The 12,170-nt window shown below is 50.0% G+C and overlaps 1 protein-coding gene across 7 annotated transcripts in view; it reads right to left on the bottom strand.

Moving 5' to 3' along the window:
- SMG6 (SMG6 nonsense mediated mRNA decay factor) overlaps positions 1–12,170 on the bottom strand; it is a 197,945-nt gene that overhangs the window by 90,205 nt on the left and 95,570 nt on the right. For all 7 annotated transcript variants that reach the window (XM_081580003.1, XM_081580004.1, XM_081580008.1 and 4 more), the window contains exon 13: positions 2,551–2,752. In XM_081580003.1, the coding sequence (XP_081436129.1) occupies positions 2,551–2,752 (202 nt within the window). The remainder of the gene's footprint in view (positions 1–2,550; positions 2,753–12,170) is intronic.

Raw genomic sequence — 12,170 nt, 5'->3', positions numbered from 1 at the left:
TGAATCGAACTAGGGTGCAGTGGTAAGAAAGCACTGTATGTGTTTATTTTCAAGGTAAAGAAGACTTGGACTGCTGACAGATTAGATATGGAGGTGTGAGAAGACAGCCGAGAATAACCCCAAGAATTCTGACATGAGCAGCCCCAAAGTCAAAGCTGCCATTTACCAAGATGCGAAGACTGAAGACAGATCAGGTTTGGAGGAGAAATTCAGAAGTCTGGATTTGGAGATGCTGTATTAGACATGCCTAGTTCACAGTCCTTGAAGCGGAGACTACCTTCAGACTGCCTTAGTCTCAGTGAGCTGCGACTGCCCCGGGCAGCCTGTGGTTCAGGACCACAGGCTGAGGGCACGGACCACCGGCTTTGTGTTCTTGCCAGTCATGTACTTGCCACATGCTGTTGTATGTCATATACTGTATCATACACATGTATCATGTGCTCACACTAAAGCTGGGAGAGGGATTTCCTTGGTAATCCAGGGGTTAGGACTCTGTGCTTCCACGGCAGGAGGCACAGGTTCGACTACTGGTGGGGGAACTAAGATTCCATGTGCCACACAGCAAAAGGCTTAGCAAGTCTAAAGCTGATTAGGACTCCTTCTTGTTCTTCACTGAAAGACAGTTAATCCAATAGCCAATTTCTGAAAGCATCCTCCCGAGTCAAGACCATCCTATGATCACAGAAGAACAGGACGTACTAGGATTCCCCTGGCCCAAGTCATGGTTGCCCAGTTTCTCTTCCAACTCTTCCAACTGAACATCTTCCATGAAGTCTGCACTGTGTTAGCTGTCCTCAGCCTCACACACTATAACTCCCTGTCAGTATTCCCTTCGGAGACTAGAACAGCAGGACTTTATTCCAGCTTTTCACTGGAAAAACATAAAATGAGTATTCCTCTAGAGAGAGAAAGGTTCTCACATTCCCAATATTAGTCATTAACTGCATTTAAACTCCATTGATATGTCAATGTCGAGAACTTTATCTGCTTATAGAAATTTAACCAAAGGGATTATATGAAAAAAATTCTACTATAAGGAATCACCTCACTGATTATAGTAGTTCAAAAATTCAGGATAGTCCCTTGGTTCAATAAAGCAAAGACTGGTTAAAGAAATCTTGGCATAGAAATGAACACTAAGTGATCCTCAAACATGATTCCATTTAAGAACACATTAAAAGATACAAATGAAATACAGGGACCTCCCTGGTGGTCCAGTGGCTATGACTCTGGGCTTCCAATGCAGGGGGCCGGAGTTCGATCCCTGGTCAAGGAACTAGATCCCACATGCCGCAACTTAAGATTCCTCGTGCCACAACTAAGACCCAGCACAGCCAAATATTTAAAAGCAGAGGACAAATAACATGTATAATATGATCCCTAGTTGTGTTAAAAAAAAAAAAAAAGTGTGTGCATATACTGGAAGTTAAATATGATTGTATATAATCAGCAAAAACAACAGTCGTATTACCAGTGGGTAAAGGAGCTGTGGATACATTTTTTTTCTTTTTACTTGTCTTCAAGGAACATGGATCCTTTTTTCACAAAGAATAATTAAAAAAATTTACATTCAACATAAAATCTCTCATATTTGTAGTTTATGTTTGGATTTTAGCTTTTACTATCTGACATTAAAACAACAACAAAAAAATCTACCTGCCTTTCTATACATACTTCATCTAACTCAAAATCTTTCCTTCTGAGAAGCCACTTGTGGGACTATCCCCAAAAGGCTCTCCCCTAGGGGATGTGACGCCAACAACTCCGCACAGGGGTCAGTCACAGGGATCCCCTGCTTGGCATAGGAGACCCTGCTCCGGGGGTCTGTGGGCGCGACTTCCCCAGCCCAGCAACTGCTGCACGGGGATGGGAAGCGGAAAGGACGGCTCTACTCTCCACACCTGGCCGCAGCCCCAACTGTTAAGCAGAGGCTAAGAGCTCCACAGTCCCCACCAGGGCAACAGGCAATGGGCTTTGTTTTCTATAAACAGACAGACAAGGAAAAAGTTCAGGTTAAAACGCGGTCCTCAGAGGAAGAAAAATAGAAACCAGGCAGCGGGGAATGCTTCATATTCCTAAAAGCTTTTTTTGTAAGTTAACACATGGTGTCTGCTTCTCTCTAGTCACCTATTTATCACTCTCCTCCTTAGAGAAGGGAAAAAGCCCTGGCTGTTTTCCTAGTGCAGAGTTTTGTGGCTGGGGGGAAGGATGAAAGGGGGGGGAAGGAGGGTGCCTTAAGCATGATGCAAACCATTTGGAGCTGAGTGAGAGCACTGCCAACACAAGCTGCACTATTTAAACAAGTGAGGAAATGATCGTATATACAACATGCCAGCGAGCGCACACACACACCAAAGGAAGTCGAGAGGGCTTTTTTTTTTTCAGGACACGGAGCTGGATGTCAGCGGCTAAAAGGTCGATATTTTCCCTTAACACCCTCCTCAATGACTTAATCATGTTCCGTTTGCACAGAAAACTTCCCAAGAATAAAAAAGTCTGGAGAATTGAGAGGAGGGGTGAATGGGGAGGGATGTTTGGCCTGGGGCTGACCTTATCCGAGGTTTTCTCCACGTAGCAGGGGTCCTGAGGGGCAGCCAACAAGGGGACAAAGCCCGAGAGAAGCCGATCCTCTTCCAGGATAAGGAGGGTGAGGTCATCGTCCGGGTCCTTGTACAGTGGCACCTCAGACTGATTCACTGCAGTCAGTATGTTACAGAAGTCAGCCAGTGTTGACCACACATCCACAGCAACCCTGTGAGAAAGGAGGGAAGACAAGAAGAGCAGCTCTAGAGAGGGACCAGGTCAAGCCGTCTAAGCACTTGTGGGCAGGGACGTCCTTGTGGCAAATGCTGTCTACGGCTGGCATCTGCCAGGAAATCTAACCCAAAGAGCTCGGAGACAGAACTGCACCCGTGGCAGTAATCTGGTGGGTGTGTGTGTCCATCTCTGCAAAGTTGAAATTGATTAGGGGGATGCTTTTAATCCTAATCAGAAAGGAAAAAGAATTTAGAGAATTAGTTGCCTAATGCAGGTCCTGTCACCTTTCCAGACAGTGTGCCTGAGACACTTACTCAAACACTCAAGACAACCAGTGCCTGAGGCGGCTCCCAGAATTCCCCTGCTCCTATCCAGCCAAGTATATGCCACACAGACAGCAATACCATGCCAATCTCTCCTCCTCCTACACAGCCAGAGGGACCAGACACACCAGGCAACGAGTCACGTGGTTGTTGCCTCCCACCCCAGTTCCCTACAATGGTTTAGAGGTCTCTTCCTATAGGTAAGAGGAAAACAATCAAACACACCCAACAAAAACCTCATTCCTGGCCTGCCAAGATCCTCCTGGGAAGGAAAAGCCACCCGTGCATTTCAGCAGGTGAATGACATCAGTACTGTCTTGGCCACCACTCTCCCCCTCCTCTCCCTCACAAGTGGAAGGTAACATACAGGTTGACCAACTCTTCTGGTTTGTCTGGGACTGTCCCAGTTTTAGTACTGAAAGTCCCAGGTCGCCAGAAACCCCTCAGTCTTGGGCAAACTGGGTTGGCTGCTCACCCCTAATTGCGTTATCACCAGGTCCTGGTCGAATATGGTAAGAACTCCTGAAAAGGCAAAGTCCGGTTCGCCCCAGTTCAAACTTCAGAGCCAAATTAGAAAAAGGGGGTTCATTTCTCTGTCACTGTCATTTGTCAAAACTCTCCTGTGGCTCACATCCCTGCTTTGGTGGGTGCTAAGGATCCTTAGAGCTTTCTTTTTTGTCTGTACGGGACACAGCTCTAACAGCCAAACTGTGGTCAGATCCGGGACCCGCCAAGCCTATAGGCCCTGGGCTGTAAAGGACTTGGCTTTCTTTTCCAGAAGACTACCTTAACCACGGTATCTGGAACAGGCAAGTGCCCTACGGATGCTAAGCTGTACTCTAAAAGGAGTGAGTTGCACAGAATAACAAAGAAAAGCTTTACAATGAGGCTCAAGAGATGGGGTGGCGAGAGGCGAGAAGCAGAAGAGAGCTATAAGAGCGAGCTACATCCTGGAATCTTCCCAGAGGAGTCACTGCGCATGAGCCAGATCTGCCAGGGAGGGGCCTCAGACCTGAGGAACGTGTTTCTCCCGGAGACGGGGAGCTTTTGGGAGATGGCAGAAGAGAGGGCATTCAAGGGCCACGGCACTGAAGGTGATGCTGGGGGAGAGAGTGGAGTGGAGGTGTGAGGACTCCTTGCCTGGATCCAGGTGGAAGGAGCCTGCACTGGTTTATTTACTGAAATCGCTGCATGAGGAAAAAGCCATGAAATGAAACATCTTGTTTTCAAGAGTGTCCTGGGAACCAGGCGGAACACAGCTCCATTAATCACACAACGGCACAAAATCAACGCACGTGTACCTCACAATGACTCGCCTCCCAGGCTTTGCCCAGGAACAAGAACGTGTTTAGGAAGAATCACTGGAGGGGCAAGAGCTTTCTAAAGTCTCTCTCTCTGCACAGACACAGATGACCGGACTCATTCACAAAGCTCCATCTTTTGGCTCGGCTGAGTTTGGCTGTCAGAAATGTTTAAATATGGAAAAAAATAAACAGTTGCAACACGTTTCTGTGCGGAGATCTGCCTGAGCCCCTTTGTGATGTAATGGGAAACGCTGCATTCAGGCTACCAGCTGTAGAATAAACAGAACTTGGAGGGTTAAAAGGAACTGAACTTTCCACGACCCCATCTGCAGAGAAGAAAATAATAAGAGGAATGATGCACTGCCCCACAGCTCTGATAGTTTATCCTCCGGTCCCGGCTGCAGAGACAAGCACCGGATGTGATAGGGCCGCTCAGGGCCGCCTCCGAGGTTAGCGCTGCCCATGGGAGACGCACAGGGAGGCTCTTCCAGCTCCCCGCTTCCTCCCCCTGTGCCCTGCTGGCCACTTGAGCCCACTGCCTGAGTCTGATCCCACAGCAGTGGTGAGCTCTGGCCAACAGGCACTGCTCGGCTGCAGAGCAGCAATTTGGAAAATAAACAGGAAAGACGACAGCGAGAAGGAAGAAGGTGAAAAGTCTCCCAGCTGAATTCTTGGCTTGGGGGCCTTGGTTGGTGCTGTGCAGGTCAAGGCTGCTTCAGGACGTACTTGGGGGCGGGGGGAGGTGGTGGTGGTGTGGGCAGCAGCATCTCAAGCCAGGGAGAGGCGGCAGAAAATTACCCATGGCTGCCACAATGGGAGGCCCCACATCCCTCTCTCGTCCTCCCACCCCTACCATCTTGGATCCAAGATGAAGAAATATGTGGTACCATGTGGTTCTCATTACCATGCTCCCTGTCCCTAAGGCTCAGATAAACCAAAACGGACTCCTCCCAGAGACTGCCGGCCACCACGAGGGACCCCTGCCCACATCTGCCTTTCGCCCATTACCACCCACCTGGTGCCCAAACCTGGAGACTCATTGCAGAAATGCAGTGGATGGAAGTTCCTACCCTAGTATTGATTTGTAAACAGCAGCTGATGCCAAAAGACATAGGAAGTGTCCTGAGTTCCCGATCCAGAAATGTCAAGGGGCCCAAGGGGCCAAGCTAGACTGAGCACAACCAAGGAAATAAATACACAAAGTGCTCCAAGGAAAGGTCATTTCTGTCTGGATCCCTCCAGACAGGCATGCGAGTCTAGTGGCTACTTTCTTCTGGTATCGCAGTGGGGCCGCCCCAGATCACTTCATGGCTCATTGATAGTCCTCGCCTTCCTCACTGAGCCCCATAAACACAACAACTGACCAGGTGCCTATGGACCATACGGTGACTCCCTACAGAGGGTGGGGGAGAAGGGAGTGTCAGGAAACTAATACTAAAAGGAAGAGGTACTTTGAAAAACTAGGTGAGATGTCTGAACTCAAAGTTAAGATGTCTGTAACGGGATGAGGTAATTCCTGGAACCTGGGCAACGTCACCTCAGCTTACCCTGATCAGGCCTCTGGACTGAGAGGTCAGTTCCGTGGGTGAACACAGGGCTTCCTGTCTGAGTAGAAAGGGAAAAGTTAGCCTTTTCCTGCTCTAGTCTTTATCCCAGCTGGGAGTGCCTTCCAACCTTCACTCTGCAGCCCTTGAATGTTAAGGATTCAAGGTTGGCCCCGGCCAAGGGGCCCGATGTCCAATTCTGGTGGCTGTGAGGAACTTTACACTGCTCCCATTCTTCTAGAAACGCTTAGGAAATGACTCCCCAGGAGAGTTTCCAGACATGCTCAAGCCACCAGTAGTTCTAAATGGACCCTCTAGAGCGCTATCCACTTGGGCAAATCCCTCTGTGGTTTGTTCTGGTCCCGGCTCATATTTGGGGAAAGCTCCCAGAGTCCAAAAAAATCTTCCCCCCAAACAGACACAAGGCAGCCAGAGAACATGAAACTGTATGCAAGTCTGTTTATGGCTTTCAGAATGGTGGCAAGGGAGCCTCTCAGGCAGCTGTGATGTGACTAGTGAGCAGGGATCGGCGGCTGCAGGGTGACCCAGTGGTCCAACCCCACAGAACACACCACACACCGGGAAAGCAGACCTCTGGCTGGAGTCTGAACACCAGATCCTAGCTTGGGACCGACCAGCGGTGGCTAGTTAGAGGTAGGCACTCAAGACCAAGGCTCGCTCACTTCCCTACAGACAGGCATTCACTTACTCCACCAGGAAAGGAAAAAAATAAGAGTTAATTTACTTTTTATTGCCTCAGAATTCCAAGGTTTAATGTAGCTGTCAGTTTGAGTGCGGTGCAGCTGCCGGCCGATACAATGCAGCCCAGGCCAGCCCAGGTGACTAGGGAAACACATTTCACAGAAATGAACCAATGCACACTCTTGGCCAGTTGTTTGGGGGAATATTGACTCGGGGAATCAGATTAACCCTTCGGGCTGGGGTTAGTTCTGCAAACAGCGTTGGTCCAAGGAACCGAGAAGCCCTGATCTCAGGTGGACCAGTGGGTTTCTGGTTTCTTCAATTTTGGCATTTCCTCATACAACATGCCACTCAACTACAATGTGCTCGGAAAGATTCAGGTGTGAGATGTGCGAGGCAAGTTATACCACAGAGATCTATCAAGTTCCTTCCTAGACTTCAGAAAGTGAGGCAGATCCGCTGGTTTTATAGGGAGCAGGTCAGGTATGAATTTTTCTGCTAACTCTACCCGAGGCCAGGACGACAGTTCAGAGAATGGAGGATGAAGGCCCCACTGGGGCTCAGGCCATCCTTCTGGCAAATCTGAGGAGGACTGGGCCCTCACACACCCCTTCATATTTTTACTGGGGGAACAGGCTGACTGGTGATTAATATCAAGTACAATGACCCCATGTTACAAGCCTGCAGGGGCCTGTGGAGGTGGCCATTTCCTGTGTAATACCAGCTTGTTTAAACACTAACATTCAAACGCCACAGCTGCAGAACAAACCCGGAAAGAGTTGAGTGAGAAGAAGCCCTGCATTGTGTTTCGGAGCTATGGAAGATCAGAGAAGCAATACAGATGGGAAACGAGTTGGGTCTTTGGTTCCTGGGGTGAGGAGCTCTGGAAACACGGCTAAGATGGCACAGAAGCCAGGCACAAGAAAACTGAAAAAGAGATGGTCTGTGGACTATAGCCACAAAGGGGGAAGACTAAAGGCCACAGCAAGAGAAATGCTCTTAAGATACGTTATATCCTCTTTTTAAAACTTGTTTGCTGACGGACCATCATATTGTAGCCCACAACCCTCCACATGGGGTTCCAAGCCCCACGGGAGCCCTGCAGGACCCCTGCTCCCACCCAACTGGAGGAAACTGGAGGAAATGAGCAGGTAATAGCAGAAACGGACCTGAATGCAACAAGTCTGGTAGAGTCAAAAGAATAGCACCTGGGCTTGAAACAGCTCAGTAAGCCCCTTGGAAAGCCAACTCTATTCTCAGTGAGCTGAGGCTTCGGTTCTGGTCTCAAGCTAGGCAGCTCGGCAGGATGGGGCAGAGCCTGGGTCGGGGTGGGGGAGATCTACGCAGCTCTCTCTGAGACTCGGGAACCACAGTGTATTTTCCAGATGCTACCATGATATAAACAGGAGACGACGTTATCAGGGCTCTCACTGCTCTAGGAGTTAAGTCATGGGCAGCCAGATACCATCCTCTGAGAACATCACTGTTTATTAGGTGACCACTGAGAACTACGAGACTCAGTTAAAGAAGATCCTTTCTGCCTTCCTAATTCACACAAACAAGTCAACCTGGGCCCTTGGAAGAGTGCCCGCTGAAATTAATTCTGCCCAATAGGGCAAAATCAATCTGCAGCCCAGTCACCCTGCACTTCTCTGAGAACATAAACTTCATGTTCTCAGCAGTGCAGCTGGAGCCCTATGGCCAACAGCAGGTCACGGTAACCTCATTCCAGGATTTCTCAAGTACCTCTCCGGTGCCTCCCTCAACCTCTCTCTAGGTCAGCGCCTTATTTGACTTCGGTTCTCCCAAGCTACACTCAGACGTACGGCCTTGGTCGCATGACGATGGTGTGTTAAACCCATCAGCACTGTGTGTTTGGGAAAGAGCGGTCCCTGGGGGACCTCAACATCTCCACGGCCTGAGTGGAGTCCTCGGTGGCCTCCCTGGTGCGGATTCTCACGGTTCCAGCCTCTCTGAATTCTGAGCTGTAACCACTCCAACACGTCTTCTCAGTTTAGCACACACTGGACCCAAATAACCTCAGCCTGGAGCTGGAAAGTACTCTCCCGGGGTCAGTGGCTGTACCCTGCTGGGGTCAGACTGGAGCCTTGGGCCAACACCCCTTCCTCTCACAAGAAGTCCTGAGGGGGGGCGCGGGGGACAGCGGCTCCTGCCGTGGGAGAGATCACGTGTGCCCCACACTCAGCACTTGGAGGAAGAGGAACCCCCTGGTGCCAGGCTAGAGTGCTGACGCCTCAACCCGGAGCCAGGGAGACTGGGTGGGGAGCCAGGGTAGCAAAGGGGCTTCCCACAGTCACCACCACTTCCTTCAGGGAAGTGCTGATGGACTAGTACTTAGTGACCTCCTAAAATGCCCTTCTGGGAAGACGTATTAAGCGTCCTTGAAGGGGTGCCGACTAGGCTTGGGATTAGTTCTTATTTCAGAGCTGCCCTATGAGGGTGAGCGGACGAGCTTCTTTTTAACTCAGGAATGTCTATCTCGTCTACAGGGTCAGCACAGGCGGGCTCCCTGCGGAAATTAGCTTACTGCACGCTCCCTCCATGTCCCCACGTCTCCCGATGTGACAGCACCTCAGGGGGCTCCCTCCAGGTCGTTTCCAGCATGCTCCGTAGACTACACAAGACAAGCCATGGAAAAGCAGCAAGTTCAGGAATTTCTGGAGTTGTTTTTTTTTTTTTAACAGTACTCCAATCCAACAGTGTGATAAATGCATCCGAGCTACAATTAGGAAGATATATAGCATCAGAATGCGAAGGTCTGGGCAGCCTGGTGAAGCGCGGGCTCTCCAGAGCCCCGGCTATGTTTCCCATTATGTAACCCTGGTCATGGGCAGACAGCCAGACTCCAAATGAAAAAGAGACTCTGGCTTGGCACCGGTTCTATTTTCCTATCCTCATTCGGGGTCAGCGCAGTGTCATACAGCTGCAGAGAAAGCTCCGGGGATTAAACCTGGGAAAGCCTCCAAGACCAGGACCTGGGTTCAAGTACCAGCTGAAAGCAATAAACCAACTGCCACAGCTGGGCTAGGTTTGGATGTTCTCAAAGTCCCCTCACTCTTTCACTTACTGAGAATCAGAGATCAAGATGAGGGAAGATTTGGCTTCGGCGGAGCCTCTGAAATGAGGTAGGTTGTCCCACTGCCCTCACCTTGCCAAAGGTCCTAGAATACAAGGGGGCTACGCATGGGCTCGCAGAAGCCCGTCACTCTGCTCCTCTCTGCCACCTGATGTTCACAACGGCCTCATGCTCCCTGAGCAGAGTCGGGAGTGGCTGCCCCTCCCCTCTCACGAAAGCCCTGGCACAGAATCTGTGCCCCCTACTCCTCTTCCAACCCCCAACATGTAAATGGCCCCTCCAAACACTGTAATCTGTTCTAAACAGACCAAAGCGCTCTACACTGCCTTTTACAGTGGCTCAAGGCAACTTTCCACATCCTGCTACAATCCTCCATACCCAAATCTCAGATACAAAGCCATCTCATTACAACTCCTAACAGACACGAATGGGAAGTCAACGTGCACACGTGCCAATGCCAGCCTACTAAGTGCCACTGTGTGCAGAGGCACAAATGGCTCTGAAGCCCTGCCCCTGTCACTCTGCAGTGTTGGGGAAGTCCTGTCACCATCAGAACAAGTGCTCCATATGTACCTAAGTGGCTCCTGCGAGGAACAGTCAATGTGACCAGAAAGAAGAGGAATATGGGCCAAGAGGAGAGTACCAGGGAGACCTCATGATTTGGTTTAGAATTCCCCTGAGAAGGTGGAGGATGCTTCAAAGTGACTGACTGTGCAAGGAAAGATGGTAACACAATGAAAGGCAGAAGGGGGATGAAGGAACAAGATTAAACAAGGGTCCAAATGTGTCAAGCAGACAATGTGGGAGTAGGCATTTCTGGAGGAGAAGAAAACTGAAGCATAGGCTTTCTGGTGACCTTAGTTTAGGATCAATGAGGAATCTGACTTTGCAGAAAACAAATGCAGGCATAGACTAATGAAAACATGCAAAGGAGAGGTGTTAGGTGGAAGCGATTTCCTTCCTACTCTCTTGAGAACATTCCCAGACCTTCCAAAGTGAAGAGCAGCATAGGGACCTAGTGTCTCAAAGGGATTTCTGTTCTGACATCTACAGAACTATCTGGAGTATGTTATTCCTCACAGCCTTAAAAGAAAAAGGCTCCACAGTATGGAAGATCAGTGGATGGGAATGTCATTTTGTAACCTAGAGAAGAACCACCAGACCCTGCCAATCCCTCAACTATAGCATCCACTCAGTGAATGTTAGGCAGTTATATGAGAAACCAGAAAAAAGGGAGGTAAATTCTTACTCCACTTTTCCACAGCTTGGATCTGAAGGCTATGAGGTGGGGTGATGGTCAGATCTCAGTGATAGTCAGACCAGGTCCGCTTTGTCCACCAGTGGCACCAGCCCTCAAACCACCATACCTTGTGGTCAGGCCCCGGGGTGGCAGGGCCTCTCCTCTACGCTTAAACTTGCATTCCAGAGACAACCAGCCACTGATTCTGACTGCAAAGGCAGACAGTACAGGAAGGACTCTGTTCTCTACCACACTGACTTCTCCAGCCTAGTCTGAACTCATCAAAGAGTAAATTAACAGCTATAGGAACTTGTTTACTAAGCAATCAGATTTACATTATTTGGTCAGATTTGCTATCCCTGTGAAGGAAAGTCTGAAAAGACTGAGCAAATTTGATTCACATGTCCCAATACCCCCTGCCTCTCTGTGGCCTTGGAGGTGAAGGCCAGTTGGGGGTGGATGTAGCCTGGACCACGTGCCCGGCTGCAGACTGAGCCCTTGCCCAAAGATGGGCAGCAGCTTGCATGAGCCGGCAACGGTCCATTTGCTCCAGCATCCACAGTGAAAACAGACTCAGCACCTCGAGCAAATGAGGCCCAGCACTTCCTGTGTGAGCTTTCCACTTCCTCAGCCAAACAAAAGCCAAGGGGATGGGAGAGGGAGGAAGGGTGAAGGGAGACAGGTCGCAGCAGAGAGGTTAGCCAGCCTGATGGCCAGGATATGGGGAAACAGCCTGGGTGGATGATACCTAAGGCTGTGAGGTGGAGTGACCCAGGGAAGGCCCAAGCTCCAGAAGCAGATGATCTGCTCCCCACCAGGCCAAGTGAAAGGGAGGAAGACACTGTGACCCCTGCACATGCTCAGAAGCAGTGGCTTGAGATAGTTGGTGAGCAAGAGTCCTTCCTTGTCAGTTTCTTTCCAGAACTGCAAACTGCCTAGTCGGCATTGCAGATTAATGGCCTGAAAAGTCAGAGGCTGACATGTTAACTCTTCAGGGAACGCTGCTGAGAACCAGCTGCCCCAAGCCAGATCAGCCCGCTCCTCTGTGTGTCCACAGCTGCCCAGCTCAGGGTTCAACTCTGACTCATGGGGCCTCAGCCTGGAGTGCGTCCTGGAAACTTAAGAGGGTTCACAGGAAAGATGCAGAGATTTGTTTGGTGCTGTGAGCATCACCCACAGGGTTACAGAGCCAGAGTTGGGGGG

The sequence above is a fragment of the Giraffa tippelskirchi genome, chromosome 3 (assembly GCF_054371585.1).
Source record: "Giraffa tippelskirchi isolate mGirTip1 chromosome 3, T2T-mGirTip1v1.2.pri, whole genome shotgun sequence".
Classification (NCBI taxonomy): Eukaryota; Metazoa; Chordata; class Mammalia; order Artiodactyla; family Giraffidae; genus Giraffa; species Giraffa tippelskirchi.
This window is presented reverse-complemented; position numbering and strand designations above follow the sequence as displayed.